We start from the raw sequence: 20479 nt of genomic DNA on the forward strand, positions 1-20479 counted from the left end.
TAGATTTTAGTTCTTTTATTTCTCCAGAAAGGGTTTCTCTAATAACTTCCATACTTTTTTCAAGCCCAGCTAGTATCTTTAAAATCATCATTCTGAACTCTATTTCTGACATCTTACCAATGTCAATATTGATTAGGTCCCTGGCAGTCTTTACTGCCTCTTGTTCTTTTAGTTGAGGCGATTTTTACATGAATGAGAGAACAAAATGCTAACAGGTTAACGAAATCCCCAGAAAATACACACTAAACAAATCAGAAGAGACCTGAAACTGGGGGAAAAGAAAGGGAAAGAAAGAAAAAAGAAAAGAAAAAAAAAGAGAAAAACAAAGAAAACAGAATATGATTAAATATGATCAGGCTGGTGCATAGTAGATTTTGGGTGTATTTTGGTCTGTTAGAAGAAATTGCCTCCCAATATTTTAAAGAAAGGAAAACATATATGTACAAAAATAAGGGTTAATATGATTAAGAGATGGAATATGACTGTAAAAACTAAAGAATCATGGGGGGAAAGCCATGAATTCTATTTGCAGTATTCCCCTAGCCCTGGAGTTCTGCCATTCTCATTGATTGGTTAACTCGATCTTGGCTGACTCTTCTTGCTGATCTTCTGGTGGAGAGGCCTGTTGCTGTGGTTCCCAGATGTCTTTGCCTGAGGTGGAATTGCCCCACCCTTGCTGGGGTCCGGGCTAAGTAATCTGCTCAGGTTTGCTCTTGGGAGCCTTTGTTCCCTGCAAGCTTTCTGTACAGCTTTGGAGGACAAGAGTGAAAATGGCAGCCTCCCAATCTCTGCCCCAGAGGAGCCGAGAACCCGGGGCCCCACTCCTCAGTGAGCCCCCAGAGAAGAGCAGCCAGTCACTCCCGTCTCCCCGGTCTCTGGCTGCACTCCGTGCTCGCCTGGCCTGTGACTGAGCATTTCTCTTTCTGGCACACTACCCCATGTGGCATCTCCAAACCCAGCAGATCCCTGAAGTGTGCTCCTGCGCCGCTTCTCCCAGGGGAGGGAGGGGAGTCTCCCCGATCTGCCGCTTGTTGGGTCCCTGCTGGAGGCGCAGTGGCCTGACTGTGCCGTGGATCATGGTTTATGGCAACCCTGAGCTGAGGGCCCACTCCTCTGCTCTGTCTCTGCAGCCAGCTTCCCTGCTCTGATACCTGGGAGCTTTGCTGCACTCAGGCACCCCTGGTCTTTCTATGACCCCGAGGGTCCTGAGACCACACTATCCCAGCGAGGGTTCCATCCCCTGCTTAGCCACTGGAGTGACGTCCCTCAGCAGAGCTGACTTCTAAAATTTCTGATTTTTTGCTCTGCTGCTCTGTCACTTGCCAGTAGTGGCTGATGGAGGCCCCCTCCCCCACCATCTATCCTCCCAAATATCGCCTCAGATTCACTTCTCCACACGTCCTACCTTCCAGAAAGTGGTCGCTTTTCTGTTCAGAGCGTTGTTGCTATTCTTTTCTTTGATCTCCTTTTGAGTTCATCGGTGTTCAGAATGCTTTGATCCCTCTCCAGCTGAATTCCTGGGACCAGATGAAATCCAGGTCTCCTAGTCCTCCTCCATCTTGCTCCTCCACCCCAGTTCTGCTATGGATTCTGAGGCATTCTCTGACCTTGTATGGATACACCTACTCTTCATTTCCTTATCTGTCTTATGGAAGAATTATTAATGTTGTACATCTTTTCTGGATCCTACAAAACATCATACTGGGTGCTAACTTCTGTTATGTTTTCCTGAAGGTGACACTGTAGCTCAAGTGTGTGGTTTCTCCTTTGCTCACAGACCTTGGCCTGCTTTCTGCCTGTGCTCCTTGCCTGCCAGAGCTTGCTCACCTTGCATCCCTCAGGGGTATGCACAGGGAGCCAGCCAAAGAGCGGGAGGAAGTGTGTGTTTGGCATGCAGTGAGCTGGGGGTGCTTGCAGGACAGTTGGGGGGATCTGCAGGTGAGATTTTTCCCTGTGTCTTGTGAAGCTTTCTGATTGAGTCTAGAATGTCATCATCAGGAACCATATCCTTTTAATGCCTTCTGAGAATCCTACATGCCATGCTGCTCTTCCTATCTGCTCCCTCCCCTATCACAGAGCTTCTTTTTAATGCTCTGGATGCTGCATGAGAAAAAGTAGTCTCCTAAGCATTATCCCAGATAGTTCAGGAAGTTGGATGTTCATTCATTGGTTTTCAGTTTCCCCTGTGAGAGAAATCACAGGTCATCTAGTTTAGCTGTAAGCTGTACTGCCTTGGGTGAGGAGTGATGCCAGCAAAGACAAGTTGTTCCTCTTACCTATTCCAGTAAGTCCAAAATTTACTCCAACAAAATACTGGACTTTTCCTTTGGAAACCTATACTGCTGGACTTCCACAAAAATTCTCTTGTCCTAAGGCCACCACCCAAGTCAGTGTGGTGTAGACACTCCCAGATGGTGGCCAAGAGGGGCAGAACAAGTTCATGGTTTCTTGTAGTTCCATAGCTAGTGCTGCCCTCCATTTGCCTATTAATTAATGCACCAATGGGCAAGACTCCTCCCAAGGCCCTTGGTGTATGGTCCCACAAATCCCACAGAAGCACTTCTGTTTGTGGATGGATGCCAAATTTTTGATGTCAAATGAAGGAAACAAAAAATGAGGGACATTTTTTGTCACCCCCATGATGCTAATGTCACTCTCTGTTCCTTTACTTTTACTCTATCTGTGCCTTTATGTTTAAAATGAGTTTCTTATAAATCACATATAGTTGGGTCTTTTTTGTTTATCCATTCTGACAGTTTCTGTCTTTTTATTGATATATTTAGACCATTCTCATTTAGAGTAATTATTGGTATAGATGGATTAATATCTACCATATTTGTAGTGGTTTTCTATTTATTGCCTTTGTTTTTTATTTATTTCTTGTTTAGTCTTCCACTTTATTTCTGCCACTTCTGATTTTAATTGTACATTTTATATTATCTCATTTTCTCTCCTCTTTTAGCATATTATGGTTCTTTAATTTTTTTTTTGTAGTTGCCTTAGAGTTTACAATTAAGTCTATTTTCAAATTGTACTATAGCCACTTATGGGTAGTATAGGTACCTTATAACAGAATACTCCTAATTCCTCCCTCCCATTCTTTATATTTCTGTCATTAATTTTACTTATCTCTAAGCTATTATCATTGAATACAATGTTGCTAGAATTGCTTTGAACAACCAATTATTGCCAGCCAAAACTCATATGATCTTAAATTTTAAAATTTTGTAAAAATTTCCAAATAATTTTCGGTTGAAAAAAAGTCATGGAAATGACAAAATACTTATATATGACTGATGCTAGCAGTACATATGAGAACTTGTAGGATGGAGGTTGATTGGTACAATGATATATCATCTCACACCTGTTACAATGCTTGTTGTTGGGGTGCCTGTGTGGCTCAGATGGTTGAGTCTGCCTTTGGGTCAGGTCATGATCCTGGGGCCATGGGATCAAGCACCGTGTCAGGCTACCTGCTCAGCAGGGAGCCTACTTCTCCCTCTCCTTCTGCTCATCACCCATCCCCACCCCCCACTCATGCCCTCTCTCTCTCTCAAATGAATAAATAAAATCTTAAAAAAAAGAATGCTTGTCAAAAAAACAGCAGTGGATGAGTATTGGCAGCAGTGCGGAGAAAAGGGAATTCTATGCACTGCTGTAAATTATAATTGTAAAATGTAAATTAGTGCACCACTATGGGAAAAAATATATATAATGGAGTAATATTTGGCCATGAGAAAGAAGAAAATCCTGCCATTTGCAACAACAAAGAAAGACCTTAGGAGCATTATGCCTAGTGAAACAAATTAGAAAGAAAAAGACAAATACTGTATGATCTCACTTATATGTTTTAAAAAATATAAAGTTTACATTTAAAAGTTAGAAAGACAACTGAACCCATACATACAGGGGACAGATTGCTGGTTGCCAGAGGTGGGGGGTGAGGGGTGAGCAAAATAGGTGAAGGTAGTAAAAAGGTACAAAATTTCAGTTATAAGATAAATAAGTCCTATGATATAATGTAACATACCGGATGGTTACTATAGTTAGTAATACTGTTACGTATTTGAAAGTTGTCCAGAGAGTAAAACTTAAAACTTCTTGTCACAAGAAAAAAATTTGTAACTATATGAGGTGAGATGAATGTTAACTAAGCCTACTGTGATAGTCATTTTGTATTATATACATATATTAAATCATTATGTTGTACACCTCAAATTAATACAATGTTATATGTCAATTATATCTCAATTTAAAAAAAGAGAAAGAATAGGATGAATAACAAAAAGCTGAACCTTGGAAAATAGTCTAGCAAAATTCTTAAGAAAAAATAAAGTACAAATAAGGATATTAGGAGTAAAAGTAATGAAATTAGGAATGGGAAGGATGAAAGGAATATAAGGAATAAAGGAGGGTCAGGGATAGAGATAAAATGCATTTTTAAGACAAGCTATGGCATTTGCATGTAAGAAAATACTATAAAGGATTAAAACTGTAGCTAAATAATAATGTATCAAATAGGGAAATCTGGATAAAAGCATAGTGAAGAAATATACCTAGATGAAAGAATTTATGTAAATGTTTAAGATATTCAAAGCAATATAAGATGCATTTTGAGTACAAAAAATGTACAAAAAAGTATGAAAACATGGATGAAAAAGACATGCATCAGCTTCAGAATTATGGCTACTATTTTGGATGGAGAGCAGAATTCATACTGATTTCAATGCATAGAGATTGTTGGAAATGGTTAGGGCAAATCTGGACTCCAGATCCATTTGAAATAAGGGTTGGAGTATACTGTTTGGGGTAGGTTTTTGTTTCCTTCAACTAAGTTAAAAACAATTTTCCTTTCCTGTCTTCTGAATTGCTGGGTGGAGTTTTTGAGAGCCCTCTGCAGGGGTTGTATGTGTGCAGGGGTCTCAGTTTCAACTTCTTGCCCTAGATGACCAAGTCCCATCTCCTGTCTTCCCATATGTTATTTTCTTTTAAAAAATATTTTATTTATTTGTTACAGAGAGAGAGAGAGCATGCACATGAGAGAGAGAGAGAGAGAGAGGGAGGGTGCAAGCAAGGGCAAGGGGAGAGGGAGAAGCAGACTCCCCATTGAGCAGGGAGCCCAATATGGGGCTCAATCCCAGGACGCTGAAATCATGACCTGAAACAAAGGCAGATGCTTAACTGACTGGGCCACCCAGGCACTTCCCCATATGTTATTTCGTAATTAGTTTTATTAAGGTATTATAATTGACACACAATAAATTTCCCTGCATTCCTTTGTAATCCTGCTCTCTTGTCCCTCCCTGCCCAGCACTTTCCATCTCTTTCCTCAAGCAAAAACTTATCTGATTTCTGTCACAATAGAGTGCTTGAATTTTCTAGAGTTTTAATAAATACAATCATATAGAATGTACTTTTTTTTTTTTTTGGCCTGGGCTCTGTCACTTAGCATACTCATTTTTAAATTTATCCATGTTGTGGGCGCCTGGGTGGCTCAGTTGGTTAAGCAACTGCCTTCGGCTCAGGTCATGATCCTGGAGTTCCGGGATCAAGTCCCGCATCGGGCTCCCTGGTCAGCAGGGAGTCTGCTTCTCCCTCTGACCCTCTTCCCTCTCATGCTCTCTCTATCTCATTCTCTCTCTCAAATAAATAAATAAAATCTTAAAAAAAATTTATCCATGTTGTAGTGTGTGCATCTTTACTTTATTCCTTTTTATTGTTGAATAGTATTCCATTGTATGGTTATATTATAGTTTGTTCATCCATTAACATGTTGTTGGGCATTTGCATTGTGTCCAGTTTTTGGCTATTTTAGGTAAAGCTACCATGAACATTTATGTGCAAGGCTTTGTATGAACATACAGTTCCTTTTCTTTTTAATAAATACCCAGGAGTAGAATGGCTCAATTACATGATAATAAGTATTGAAATCAAATAGTTTTGGCCTTCTGAATTTGTTTTTCTTTTTCAGAATTGCTTTAGCAATTATCCTAGATAATTTATTTACAAATGAATTTAAAATCAGTTTATCAACTATATAATTTGTTAATTTATACATTCCTTCTCCACCAAACAACAATAGTAAGAAAGCTGATAAGATTTTGAGTGGGATTGCATTGATCTAAAGATCAATTTAGGGAGGACTGACATCTTAACAATACTGAGTCTTTTGACCTATGAACATGGACTATCTCTCCATTTTTTTAGGTCTTTAATTTCTTTAAGCAATGTGTTGTAACTTTCAGTGTATAAGTCTTTCACATCTTTTGTAAGATTAATCCCTAGGTACTGTTTGATACTATGGTAAATGGTTAAGGAGTGCATGTGTTGGGATAAGCACTGGATGTTATACACAGCTAATGAATCGTTCAACACTACAATAAAAACTTATGATGTACTATATGTTGGCTAACTCAACATAATGAAAAATTAAAAAAAAATAAAAGAAAACCCTGCCCTCCTGATGCTTGTATTAAAATTAAAATTAACAGAAATCTTTGTATATTACCCTCTACCCAAATAAAACACAACCCTACCCTAATATATATATATATAAATTCACAGAATACAATCACTTTACATTGCCTAACTCTCTCCATGTACCCTGCCTGCATTGTCCTCACTTGCACTCTCCTTCCCATCACTTTCCATCTGATATATTCCTAGGTCCTCATCTAGGAATGACCACTTGTCCCAGCTTTCTCTGACACTTCTGGGCTGATTCTTTATATCTACTGCATACATTGTATATTCACTGTTGGTATTAAAGCACAAATCACATTAAAAAAATTAAATAATTTTAAACTTCTGATCATATTAGTATATAAAAATGCAATAGGCCTTTTTAATGGTACCCTGTATTCTTACTAAACTCATTTTAGTTTTATTGGTGTTTTTGTAGATTCCATGGGATTTTCTTAATAGACAATTATAGTATCTTCATATAATGATAGTTTTATTTCTTTGTCCCCAATCTGAATGTTTTTTATTTTTCTTTCCTCATTATACTGGCTAGAACCTGCCATATAAAGTTGAATAGAAGTGTGGAGAGAAGACATCCTTGTCTTATTGCTGATTTTAGGAACAAAACATTCAGTCTTTCACCATGACAAGTTCTATGAGTTTGATGTTTCCACCTTTTCATTTCTGCCTTGAATACCCTTCTTTTTCTGGGCTGAGGAAAAACAATTTTGAAAGTTTTAGTAACACTAAACTAGGACACTGTGATTATACTAGATATTAATATTCTTAGTACTCATGATTCAAATATTTAATTGCATACTTTTTAAAATAAGAGGTTGGAATTTAACATTTTCTTATTAATAAGGAAATTGCTTCAAGCAGTACAAATTGCTATTGGAAATCTCTTTTGGGTTAATGTGAACTTCAGAGTATATAAGGTATGTTTCTAAATAAAAATATATTTTATAAATCTGTTTATTCACTGCTTGTGTGTGTATGTGTGTTTATAGTAATTTCACAAGTGCTGGAAGAAATATCTTCCCTATATATTCTTAATTTATTCTCAATACTCAGTATTTTATGACCACAAAGTACTACTGTGGTGATTTTTACAAATATTATTTTCTTACTAATATAAAAGTAATATGTCTTCACTATAAAAAGATGTTTGGGAAATTCACAAAAGTGCAAAGAAAATAAAAAATCACTGCCAAATTTATATTCTACCAAAATATCTTTTAACATTTTAATGTATATGCTTTCATAATTACACATATCTACACATAATTATGTATATGAAAACACACATACACATATACTTTTTAATTTGGTATTATGCTGTATAGAAAACTTTAGATATTAACTTCTACTTTTAGCTATGATGAATTAGCTGTATCATACAAACCCTCCTGTTATGAGCTACCATAAAAATTGAGGAACAAAACTGACAGCCATTTGAAGACACTGGGGAACGATCAAGAAAGCCAGGATTTAAGGGACCAGATTGAAGTAGAGAGGGGGAGAAGGGTAGGAAATGCAGAAAAGAGCATGAAGATCTAACACACATGTAATTGGAGTCCCAGTAGGAGGGAAGAAGACAAAGCAGTAACTTGAAGAGAGAATGCTAAGGATTTTCCAAAATTGAATACAAAAAAAGATCAAGTTACAGATTTAGAAACCTTAAAAATCCAAACCTACATAAATGGAAAGAAAATCACTCCTAGCTCATCTTATTTGCCTGCCAAAAGACAAAATCAGAGACATAATTTAAGAACAGTTATAGAAAAAAGGAAAAATACCTTCAAAAAAGCTACAGTAAGACTGGAAACCACTTTTCCAATAGAAACAATGGAGGCAAAAAGAAAATGGAATGTCATTTAAACTGCTGAAATAAAAATACTGAAAATCTAGAATTTCATATCCAATTTTTATTTCAACCATTTGAATAAAGGAATGTAGGAGTGGGAAACTGAATAATGAAACAGTAAATCTTAATCCAGAAAAAATAAGAGAGGAAAAAAAGGGTGAAAACAAGATAGGAGAAACAGAGAACAAAGAATAACATAGTAGGTATACCCTAATATTATCTATGACTACATTAAATACATTATGAGCTAAATACTCCAACTCAAAGACAAATATTGTCAGATTGGATCAAAAAAACCTGTATCATGTTTACATGGGACATGTTTTAAACATAAGGACAAAGAGAAGTTTAAAGTAAAAAGATTTAAGAAAGGATATTCCATGATAATACTAAGAGAAATAGCTTTAATAATACCAAACAAAAGAGACTACATACAAGTAGTAACCCAGTTAAAGAAGGATATTTTATAATGAGAAAAGAGTTCAGTCCACAAAAAAATATAACAATCTTAAATTTGTGTGCATCTAATAAAACACCATCAAATTATGCAATAAAAAATTAACAAATTTAAAAAATAGAGAAATCTAATTATTGATTGGTATTTTTTAACAATATCTCTCAGTAACTCATAAAACAATCAGATAAAGATACCAATAGAGAGAGAGGATTTAAGGAACATAATAGTAAATTTGACTAGTTGACATAACCTAGAGTTTGGCACCCAACAAATACAGAACACACATTATTTTAAAGTATACATGAACTAATTAGAAAAATAACTACTGTAGGGCAGTGTTTCCACAAATACCAATGAATTGAAATCATATTGATTATGTATTCTGTTCACAGTGTAATTAAGCATTAAGCTAGAAATCAATAATTTAAAAAACTGGAAAATCTCCAAATATTTGAAAACTAAGCAACGATATAACTATATACATATATATGTATGCATACACATACATACATACCCACAGATATACATCCATGTTTATCTGTATGTATTATATATACATTTTATATATTTTATGTATAAGCTTTCTTTTTTGTTTCACTTAACATTATATGATGCTTTCTCACATATTTTACCTCATGGACATAGCCTGACTTTCCTGTCATTTTCTTTATACAAAGTGCGAAACTGCAAGGGAGCCAATTTATGCAGATCCCAGTAAAAAGAGAATGAGTGGGTAAAGAAAAGCATTTGTATTTCTGCCCCCAGAGGCTTCTTCTACTGGCTACTTCCAGTCTCCTTCTGAGTATCTTAGGACCACTGCTCTAAAAATGCTTCATAAAGACCAAAAAATGCACTTTATTTGAACTTTTGCCTGCTTTTGTGGGAAAGAAATTTGTTTGAGGGAAGTAGATTAGAATCCTGTGTTTTGATTTGCTGCTCTCCCAAAGGGAAGGTGGAGGAAGAAAACAGGAACGGGAGAACCAATATTGAGTTAATTTCATTCTGTCCTCAAAGGTGAGGTGCCTTCGGTGAGTTCCCCTTTCTGTAGTGGAAGGACTCCAGCTCTGCCAGATGGGAAGATTGCAGCCCAGATCTGCCCCATATCTGCCCTGCTCTGCCTCGCTTGGCCACTGCTACTACTGCAGAGTAGTTCTCTTACCGGGAGAATCAGGAATTTGTGTATAAGACTCAGGGCAGTGTGTTGAACAACCTGAACATTTTACAAAATATGCATTAAGTCGTAGTACACTAAAAGGCTTTCAGAAGCAGTTTGTCTTGGTTAATAATCATTATTTATATGTATATTTATAGACTAAAGTATCTCAAATTGTCCACCATTATTTGTTATTAACGATTTTATAATCCTGAGAAGACCAGAGTATTAGAAAACGGGTGATTTCCATTTTTAAAATTACATTCACTTCTCCCTTCTGTATAGCTATGTAGAATAAATGTAACTTAAAATTTAAAATTACATTAGCCCATTTGGGCTATGGTGTTTTAAAAAACAGAATGGGAGGGGCGCCTGGGTGGCTCAGTGGTTGAGCGTCTGCCTTTGGCTCAGGTCATGATCCCAGATTCCTGGGATCGAGCCCCACGACCGGCTTCCTGCTCAGCAGAGAGCCTGCTTCTCCCCTTCCCTCTGCCTGCCGCTCTGCCCACTTGTGCTCTGTCTCTCTGTCAAAAAAATAAATGAATAAATAAATCTAAAAAAAAATAGAATGGGAGCCTCAACTACATTGCTCTATTAAAAGAGACCACCACCAATACCCCCATTTTGTTTCTCTTAAATTTAATTCTTAACAGGAGAGCTTTTTATTAATTCAAATGGAGTGACGTTCATATGGAAGGAAAAAAGGATTTATGAGTAATGCGGTTCTCTGTCCCATCTCTGGGGTGGGGGTGGTGGGGGAGGCGGTCGGGTCAGCGGAGAACAGTTGCGGCTGCGCCATCCCTAAGCTTCCAGGCGCGCAGGCTGGACCCGCGGAGACGCAAACTGCCGCCTGGGGCAGAAGCAGGAAGGGGGACTTCAGGCTGGCTGCCGCCGCAGCGGTCCCCGCAGCCGGCGGCCTCCTCTCCTGACCGCTCCAGAAAAGGAGCCCCTTCCCTGGGCCAGCTAGGTGAGAGAGAGACTGCTACTGAACTTGCTACTAGGGAGGGACCACCGAACCAAGGGAGACCCTTGTCGGCCAGGGGCGTCTTAAAGAAGAGGACACGGGTTTGTAGTTTTCCTATAAAGGGTAAGGACTCTTTTTCTCTGTAGCACTTTGTTCGATGTATTCATCTGGTTAGAATAAGATTTCAACAGGTAGCAGAGAACGATCACGTGGGGGCAGATTTGGGGCGCCGCGCCACCCCTCCCCACCCCTCGGACCCGCACCTCTGGATATAGTTGCACGTCGATCATGGTAACCCGTGCTTTCAATTCTGTTTTGCAGCCCGGGAGTGCGCGGCGACGGTGGGCTAAAAAGACTGCCAGGAACAAGCCTCCCGCGGAGAAGTCACAGAAGGACTTGGAGCGCAGGTCAGCGCAGACGCCGGCTGGGGAAACTGCGAGCCTCGCAGGGCGTTGGTGGAGGAAACAGGGTCGCCGGCCCCACTGCCCTCGCCGACATGCACAACGCATCATTCTCGGAGCTAGGGCCCGCCAACACGTCGTGCTTGGGCCCTGCGCTGGGCTGCCCCAACGCGTCGAGCCCGCCGCCGCCGCCGCTGCCACTGCCGCCGCCGCTGGCGGTGGCGGTGCCCGTCGTCTACGCGGTGATCTGCGCAGTGGGGCTGGCTGGCAACTCGGCCGTGTTGTACGTGCTGCTGCGGGCGCCCCGCATGAAGACCGTCACCAACCTGTTTATCCTCAACCTGGCTATCGCCGACGAGCTCTTCACGCTTGTGCTGCCCATCAACATCGCTGACTTCTTGCTGCAGCAATGGCCCTTCGGGGAGCTCATGTGCAAGCTCATCGTGGCCATCGACCAGTACAACACATTCTCCAGCCTTTACTTCCTCACGGTCATGAGCGCCGACCGCTACCTGGTAGTGCTGGCCACAGCCGAGTCGCGCCGGGTGGCTGGCCGCACGTATAGCGCCGCACGCGCTGTGAGCCTGGCCGTGTGGGGGCTCGTGACGCTGGTCGTGCTGCCCTTCGCGGTGTTCGCCCGGCTCGACGACGAGCAGGGCCGGCGCCAGTGCGTGCTGGTCTTCCCGCAGCCGGAAGCCTTCTGGTGGCGGGCGAGCCGCCTCTACACGCTTGTGCTCGGCTTCGCCATCCCCGTGTCCACCATCTGCGTCCTCTACAGCATCCTGCTGTGCCGGCTGCGCGCCATACGGCTGGACAGCAACGCCAAGGCTCTGGACCGCGCTAAGAAGCGGGTGACTCTCTTGGTGGTGGCGATCCTGGCCGTGTGCCTCCTCTGCTGGACGCCCTACCACCTGAGCACCGTGGTGGCGCTCACCACTGACCTCCCGCAGACGCCGCTTGTCATCGCGCTCTCCTACTTCATCACCAGCCTGAGCTACGCCAACAGCTGCCTCAACCCCTTTCTCTATGCCTTCCTAGACGACAGCTTCCGCAGGAGCCTCCGCCAGCTGCTGGCCTGCCGCGCTGCCGCCTGACATCCTCCCGCCCCCCCTTCCGCGCGCCCTGCGCCCCAGTCCTGCCCGCTCTAGCCCCGGCCGGTGCAGAGGGAGCGGGCGCCCGCGGCGCTCTGGAGGCTTCCCTGAGCTGCAGTCTCCTGTCCCCAACCCCGAAAACTTGCTAAAGATGCAGATTCTTGGGCTCCGGTTCAGACATAGGGAATCGGACGCGCTAGGGCTGCGCCCTCAGTTTGAATTTGCCAAGCCCTCCAGATGATGCAAGAGCACACTAAGTATAAGGACTGTTGAGTCTGAGAACCCAGGCGGAACTCTCCCTAATGCCAAAGGGCACCGAGTTGACCCCCGAATTTGACAGGGGAGGGCAGGAAGAGGGGAGGAGGGCGGCAGTGGTCCTGGGAACCCCCTGCCGGTCCCCCCCCCTCCACCCGCCCAGAGCCTTCGCAACCCAGGCTCTAGGTGGAGCCCTCTGCGCTATCCCGGAATGCGGGGAGGCGGGGATGGGGGTGGTGTCTAGAAGAGGCTCGAGGATACCCCCAGGCGGCGGCTCCGCGCTCGCCCTGCACCTTGCTACTTCGGTTTCCGGCAGCGACTGCCCGCGCCTTTGCTCAAAACTGGCGAGCAGCCTGGTCAGGACCTTTAGCCCCTCTCCGCTCGTCCTAATCGCTGGGGAAAAGGGTCAAGGCTCCTGGGTTCGGCGCCCAGCGCTCTAAGGTGCAGGGGGTCTCGTGGAGGGCGCGGGAGTGTATGTGCATGCGTGTGTATCTAGCGGGATTGGGTGAAGGTGGTTGGAGCTTGGCTGTGACTACCTACAATGGTGATGAGAACAGTGATAATCCCCCCTTCCTGTTTTAGCTCCTTTTCTCTCTGCTTTTCCTTTTCCCTACTCCTACTTTTTGTTGAAAATGCTCCACCACTCTCAGAGTTTGGGGGAACCCAGCTCGCACTGCTGGGAAAGGCCTGGAACCGGGAGTCTCCCAGGAGCGCGGTTGTGGCGCCCCCTTGCGGGGCCTGCTGCCCGGCCCCGAGCCTCCGAAAATAGAGCTCTGCACATGCTAAATGGCATCTTAACACCTCTGGGTTACCAGTCCTCGCCGCTTTCCACAATTGACCAGTACTGCTATGTCCCTTTGCCCCAGGTGACCTCTCATACGGCTTGGACCAGTTCGTTGCAAATCTTCGTGCATTGTTTTTCGGACTGAGAGCTTTATAAATATATATATGTCCTAATCTCACAAGTTTCTTTGAGGACCACATGAAATTGAAAAGTGAAATGTGTATCCGTTCCTTCTATCCCTTTCTCCTCATATTCTTCATACCTTTCGCCTGAAGGAGAGCCGGGAAGCTGAAATGACTGACACCTTCATATTTTCCTCTATTGGGTTCCTTTCCACAGGAAGCTATTCCTTAGTGCTAGTCCGGTGAATCTGGTAAATAATCTAGTTCTGTAATCACAAGGGAGCCTGGCCAGCACCCTATCTTTATTTTTATCTTCACTTAAGGGAGACAAAAATGGATTAAGAGAGGACTGAGGCTTAGGTTTACCCAACCATCTGCAGTTTACACCTCAGACATGAGAGCAGAGCCTTAACCAGACTATAGCCCTTGATTACAGTGTTTCAAAGGGTTAGTTTTTCTTTGGGATTAATTCCAAACAGGAATGAAAATTTATAGAAATGCTTGTTTCTTATAGTGCAGTGTGAGGTGCGAAAAAGAGTGTGAATGTTCCCGGCAGGTTTTGCTTGCTTTGTTTGATGTGCGTGACTCAATTTCTCAATTATTTAGGTACAAAATATCTTTTAAAGTCTATAGAAGGAACTGAATGGAGCACCGGGTGTTATACGCAAACAATGAATCATGGAACACTACATCAAAAACTAATGATGTAATGTGTGGTGATTAACATAACATAATAAAATAAAAAAATAAAAAATAAAAATAAAGTCTGTAGAAGGGAAAAAGTCTCCTTTGGGTGGGAGAAAGCAAACTCCCTCTCTGATTTTGGTGAATGAGAATTGATTCCTTAGCCCTCAGAGTTATTAGTAATAGTAATTCATAGCTATCAGTTAAAAAAATGTAAATTTAGAAACCTTCTACCTCTAGTAATCAATAATAGTAAATTGTCCAAAATACAGCTTTGTTTTTTTATGTCTCCATTGCATTTTGAATGTTGTACCTTTGAGCAGTCCTTTGCTGGTGGGCTTCAGAGACCTCTTGGAATTCATTGCAGTATCTTTCAAATTTCTTGGAAACATTTTATTGATTTTCTTTATGATTCACAAAATTCTTTTATGAATCAGTGCTTTTTTTAAAATTAAAGTTTTAAGCTTAGAGTAACTGCCACATTATCTAAGGTGATGGACAAAGAGTCAAGTGGATATTTGGCCACAAACACAGCCAGTTGCAATCATGAGGATTTGAAACCTCATCTGTTTTCATAAACAGATAGCTGTACTTTGATATTCTCTGGACACAGAGTAGGGGACAGCTGAGTGATCCATCTGTCTACTGTGTCATCCTGGCCACAGATTCACCTGAGGGCTGTCTCAGAATCTTGGAGAGGACTGTTGGAAAAGATGGACTGACATCACTGTGTTGGCTACAGCGAGGCATGGGTAGGGGTCCTAGTATGGTATGTGGGGGATTAGGACTCAGTTCAGTTTCACCCCGGCTTTCTAAGTCATTGTATAAACTATTGTGTTGTCATTTCTAGGTTGTTGCCTTCATATTAGCATGTAGAAATCCAAACTGTATGTCTCAGCCTTCCTTTTTATGCCTTAGGTACTAGGTAGAATAAAAAACAGCCATGTACAAATAGATTTTACTTACATCATTCTATTGCAAATGATGTCTTAACTCTGTGTGGAATTCTTGCAGTCTTTGTGTAAACTATGTTGTTTGGTTATACTATTTCTGATGTTTAAAAATGTTTATTTGGTTTTAGTTATCTTTTACTAAGATATGTAACTACTTTACTAGTTATGTAATGTGTGTGCTTCATCTTTCGCTTGAGAAATGCAAACATGCTGCTAGTCCATACTGAGAGAAGCTCAGTTTAAAATAAAAGCTGAAACATTCTGGGGAAAAAAGCTGAAGTGTTCTGTGTGATAAGTGAATATTCTATTGCTTGAGAACATGGGATCCATAATTTAGTCACCTTAGTGCCTTTGAGGAAAAGTTATCTCATGGGTAAGCAATGAATAAATAGAAGTATTCGACAGGGAAAGATTAAGAATGAACTCTCCCCCACACACACTGATTTTAGTTGAGTGTGACTATGGTGTTTAACTGCTGATTAGCACAAAAACTCTGCGACATATGCCGGCAGAAAAAGCATGATAAGCTTTTACGTATAATCATAAACCTCGTTTGTTTAATATTTGAGCAACTTATATAGAGAGTGAAATGGGAGAGAAATTGCTTATGTTATTAGCACACCGTTACTATTTCAGTTAACAGTAAGCACAGACATGGTTCACATGTGTGTAAGGTGAAGGGGGCTAACCAGAAAACCTCTCACATTTAGGGAAAGCTTTCGTGGGTGACTCGGTTGAGCATCTGCCTTCAGCTCAGGTCACAATCCCGGAGTCCTGGGGTCGAACCCCACATGGGGCCCCTGTCTTGGCAGAAAGCCTGCTTCTCCCTCTCCCTCTGCGCCGCTTCCCCAGCTTGTGCTTGCTCTCTCTCTGTCAAATAAATAAATAAATAAAATCTTAAAAAAAGAGAGAGAGAGAGAGAGAGAGAGAAAGCTTCCCTTCCCTCAGTAACAGGCTTGAAAAACAAGAAACAATATCCCACCACGGATGGCACTCATCTATGCTTATCCAGAGTAAGGAAGGAATCAGAGAATGCTTCACATAGTGGTCTTTACTAGGATAGCTTTGGGTCTGGCATTTTAGTCCCATTTTATATAGAGAAAAACTGAGATGCAAGGAATTGGGTCCATTTGGCTAGGCACACAAAGACTAATCAAGACCAATCAGAGCCATCTGTTTCCTCTTTTAGGCATTGTCTCATCCTGTTCCAGCAGAGATGAAATTGGTTGCAGTGTGTAATTCAGAATTATTAGACCATAGAAAACATAGATGTCTTTGAAATATTTAATGGATTAAACAAGATATACCTACTATTTCATCATGTGATACAAAGGGAGGATAAGGGATAGGATTTACTAATAGAACTTCAATCCTAATTCAGAATCTTGAAGGTGCATGGTGTTGCTTAAAGGTTATATAAGAATAAAAATTTCTGGACCAGGGCTGGCTGCATTCTTCCCTCAACTGACTGTAATCTGCATGCTTTATACATATGGACTTGTGCTCTAGGATGCACCATTTATGAAAAATAGAATGTCAATAGTACTTCTGTTTATATAGAATAGAGTTTTGCAATGGATGACACTGTCCTTCAGTTTAGGGCAAGGTGCATTTATTTATTTATATCATATCTTATAAGGTTACATGAAAATATATCACATCAATTTAAAAAATGGGGAAAGGGAACAAAAGATAAAATGATATCTCTGAGAAACTGTTAAAATGGATGAACTGCATGCTTCCCACAATCCAGCACAGGCTTTCTCTTTTGACAAATACCTACTGGCAGCAAGAGTAGTTTGCATTCCCAGCAAATGCCTCAAATGCCATCTTTGACCAGATGTCCCATTGCACCATGGCCTGGGGAGTCAGCTCAGCATGTTTTTGTGCACAAAGCATCTTTTTCTCTCTAACAAAGACTGGATTATCAGCAGAGGTGTTCAGGTGTTTTTGTTTGTTTGTTTGTTTGTTTGTTTTGTTTTGTTTTTGAACGGTATCTACCGTTCTCCCATCCACCTCCCCTCTGGTAGCCAACAGTTTGTTCTCTATATTTAAGAGTCTGGTTTATGTTTGCCTCTTTTTTCTTTGTTTCTTAAATTCTACGTATGAGTGAAATCACATGGTGTTTGTCTTTCTCTGACTGACTTATTTCACTTAGCATTATACCCTCATGTTGTTGCAATTGGCAAGATTTCATTCTTTCTTATGGCTCAGTAATATCCCATCACATATATATCACTTCTTTATCCATTCATCTATGGATAGACATGGGTTGTTTTCATATCTTTGCTATTATAAATAATGCTGCAATAAATATAGGGGTACATATATCTTTAAAGTAAAGCTTGAAATCAGGAAGGGTCATGCCTCCCAGTTTGTTTTTTCTCATGATTGCTTTGGCTATTTGGGGTCTTTTGTGGTTCCATTTAAATTATAGGATTGTTTTTTCTACTATAAAAATGGCATTGGATCTTGATAGGGATTGCATTGAATCTACAGATGACTTTTGGGTACTATTGACATTTTAACAATATTAATTTCCAATCCATGAATATGGGATACCTTTCCATTTATTTGTACCTTCTTTGATTTCTTTCATCAATGTCTTGTAGTTTTCAGAGTAGAGATCTTTCACTTCCTTGGTTAAGTTTATTCCTAAGCATTATATTGTTTCTGATGCTATTGTAAGTGGGATCATTTTCTTTATTTCTTTCTCAGATAATTCAGTGTTAGTATATAGAAATGCTACTGATTTTTGTCTGTTAACTTTGTATCCTGCCACTTTACTGCATTTGTTGATTATATCTAACAGTTTTTGATGAACTCTTTAGGATTTTCTACATATAAAATCATGCATATACAAATAGGACAATTTGACTTCTTTCTTTTTGAATTGGAATTCTGATTCCTTTTAATTCTTTTCTTGCCTGATTTCCCTGGCAAGGACTTCCAGCTCTATGATGAAGAGTAGTGGTGAGGGTAAGCCCACTTGTCTTGTTTCTGATCTTACAGAAAAACCTTTCAACCTTCCATCATTGAGTATGGTATTAGCTGTGGGCTTATCATATATGGCTTTCATTATTTTGAGGTGCATTTCTTCTGCACCTAATTTGTTAGAAGTTTTTATCATGAACAGATTTTGAATTTTGTCAGATACTTCTTAAGTGTCTATTGAGATGATCATTTTTTTTCATTCTATTAATATGATGTATCACATTGATTGATTTACATATGTTGAGCCATCCTTACATTCCAGGTATCAATCCCACTTGATCATTGTAAATAATCCTCTTAATGTGCTACTGAATTTGGCTTGTTAGTATTTTGTTGAGAATTCTTGCAACTATATTCACCAGGAATGTTGGTCTGTATTTTTATTTTCTGGTAGTATCCTTTTCTGGCTTTGGTGTCACGGTAATGCTGGCCTCATAAAATGAGTTTGGGAGTTCCATACTCTTCAACTATTTTGGAAGAGTTTGAGGAGAGTTGGTGTTAATTCTTTAAATGTTTGGTAAAATTCACCAGTGAAGCAGTTTGGCTCTGGACTTTTCTTCATTGGAAGATATTAAATTACTTATTGAATCTCCTTACTAGTAATTATTTTGTTCAGACTTTCTATTTCTTCATCTCTCCTTTCTTTATAGTTTGCATGTTTCTAAAATTTTTTTCATTTCTTCTAGATTTTCCCGTTTGTTGGCATATAGTATAATTGTTCATAGTAGCCTCTTATGATCCTTTCTATTTCTCTAGTTTTGTGTGTAATGTTCTCTTTTTCATTTATAATTTTTTGGGGGGGTTCTGTGTCTTTCTTGCAGTCTAGCTGAACGTTTGTCAATTTTGTTTTTTTCTAAGAACCAGCTTTTAGTTTGGTTAATCTTTTCTATTGTTTTCCTGTTTCTTATTTCATTTATCACTGCTGTAATCTTTATTAGATTACTTTGCTAACTTTGGGCTCAGTATCTTCTTCTTTGTCTAGTTCCTTAAGGTATAAAGTTAGGTTGTTTATTTAGATATCTTTGTTGCTTCTTAATACAAGCATTTATTGCTATGAACTTCCCTCCTAGAACTGCTGTTGCTGCATCTCATAAGTTTTGGTATGTTGTGTTTCCATTTTTATTTGTCTCAAGATGCTTTTTGATTTCCTCTTTAATATCTTCTTTGATCCATATGTTGTTCAGAAGAGTGTTGTTTAATTTTAATGTATTTGTAATTTTTCCAGTTTTCCTCTTGTCATTAATTCTGGTTTCATACCATTGTAGTTAGAAAAGATACTTGGTATGAATTCAATATTCTTGAATTTGCTAAGACTTGTTTTCTGCCCTAACATATGGTCTATCCTAGAAAATGTTTCTCATGCACTTGAAAAGAATGTGCATTCTGTTGTTGTTGAATAGAATGTTCTATGTATGTCTGTTAGGTCCATTTGGTCTATATCATTCAAGTGTGCTGTTTCCTCATTGATTCTCTTTCTGGATGATTTATCTGTTGTTAAGAGTGAGGTATTAAAATCCCCAACTATTATAGTATTGCTGTTTATTTTTCCTTTTAGCTCTGGTTAGTTTTGCTTTCTATATATAGGTGCTCTGATGTTGAGACCGTAAATATTTCCAATTGTTATATCTTCTTGATGGAATGACAACTTTATCATTAAATAATGACATTCCTTGTCTCGTTTTGCCATTTTTAAAGTCTATTTTGTCTGATATAAGTATAGCTACCCTTTTGTAGTTGTTGTGTTGTTGTTACCATTTGCTTCAAATATTTTTTTCTCTTAATCTTTATGTGTCTTTAAGGCTAAGTGAATCTCTTGTAGGCAACATTATCACTGGGTCTTGTGTTTTTATTCTTTCAAACATTCTATGTCTTTTGATTGATAAATTTAATCTCTTTACATTTTAAGTAATTATTGATAAGTAAAGACTTAACTATTGCCATTTTGTTCCTTGTTTTCTGGTTGTTTTGTGATCCATTGTTTCTTATTTCTTATCTTGCTGTCGTGTGTGTGTGTGTGTGTGTGTGTGTGTGTGTGTGTGTTGTGATGTCTTTTGAAATCAGTATGGTTTGATTTCTTTGTCATGTTCTTTTGTGCAATACTACAGATTTTTCCTTGTGGTTACCATGAGACTTATACAAATATTTTCACATTATAGCACCTCATTTAAATTAATAACTTAACTTCAATGACATTCTTATCCACTTTACACCTTTCCTTCTCCCCACCTCACATTTAAGGTTATTGGTGTTTCAGTTTACTTATATTTTATATTGTGTAATTAACAACAGGTT

General features: G+C 39.9%; 1 protein-coding gene and 1 long non-coding RNA gene across 2 annotated transcripts in view; one reads left to right on the forward strand and one right to left on the reverse strand.

Moving 5' to 3' along the window:
- LOC141372716 (uncharacterized) overlaps window positions 1-20479 on the reverse strand; it is a 41306-nt gene that overhangs the window by 17917 nt on the left and 2910 nt on the right. The gene's annotated exons all lie outside the window — the stretch shown is intronic.
- On the forward strand, window positions 11299-15449 carry NPBWR1 (neuropeptides B and W receptor 1). The gene has a single exon (XM_073892689.1). The coding sequence runs from the start codon at window positions 11400-11402 to the stop codon at window positions 12396-12398; it is 999 nt and encodes a 332-aa protein (XP_073748790.1). The 5' UTR covers window positions 11299-11399; the 3' UTR covers window positions 12399-15449.

Source organism: Callorhinus ursinus, unplaced genomic scaffold (assembly GCF_003265705.2).
Source record: "Callorhinus ursinus isolate GAN/ISIS: 27379988/994484 unplaced genomic scaffold, GSC_fseal_2.0 scaffold5, whole genome shotgun sequence".
NCBI lineage: Eukaryota > Metazoa > Chordata > Mammalia > Carnivora > Otariidae > Callorhinus > Callorhinus ursinus.

Excerpts from the sequence above, each read along its gene's own strand:
- NPBWR1 (XM_073892689.1), top strand. The coding sequence starts at position 11,400 with ATGCACAACGCATCATTCTCGGAGCTAGGGCCCGCCAACACGTCGTGC.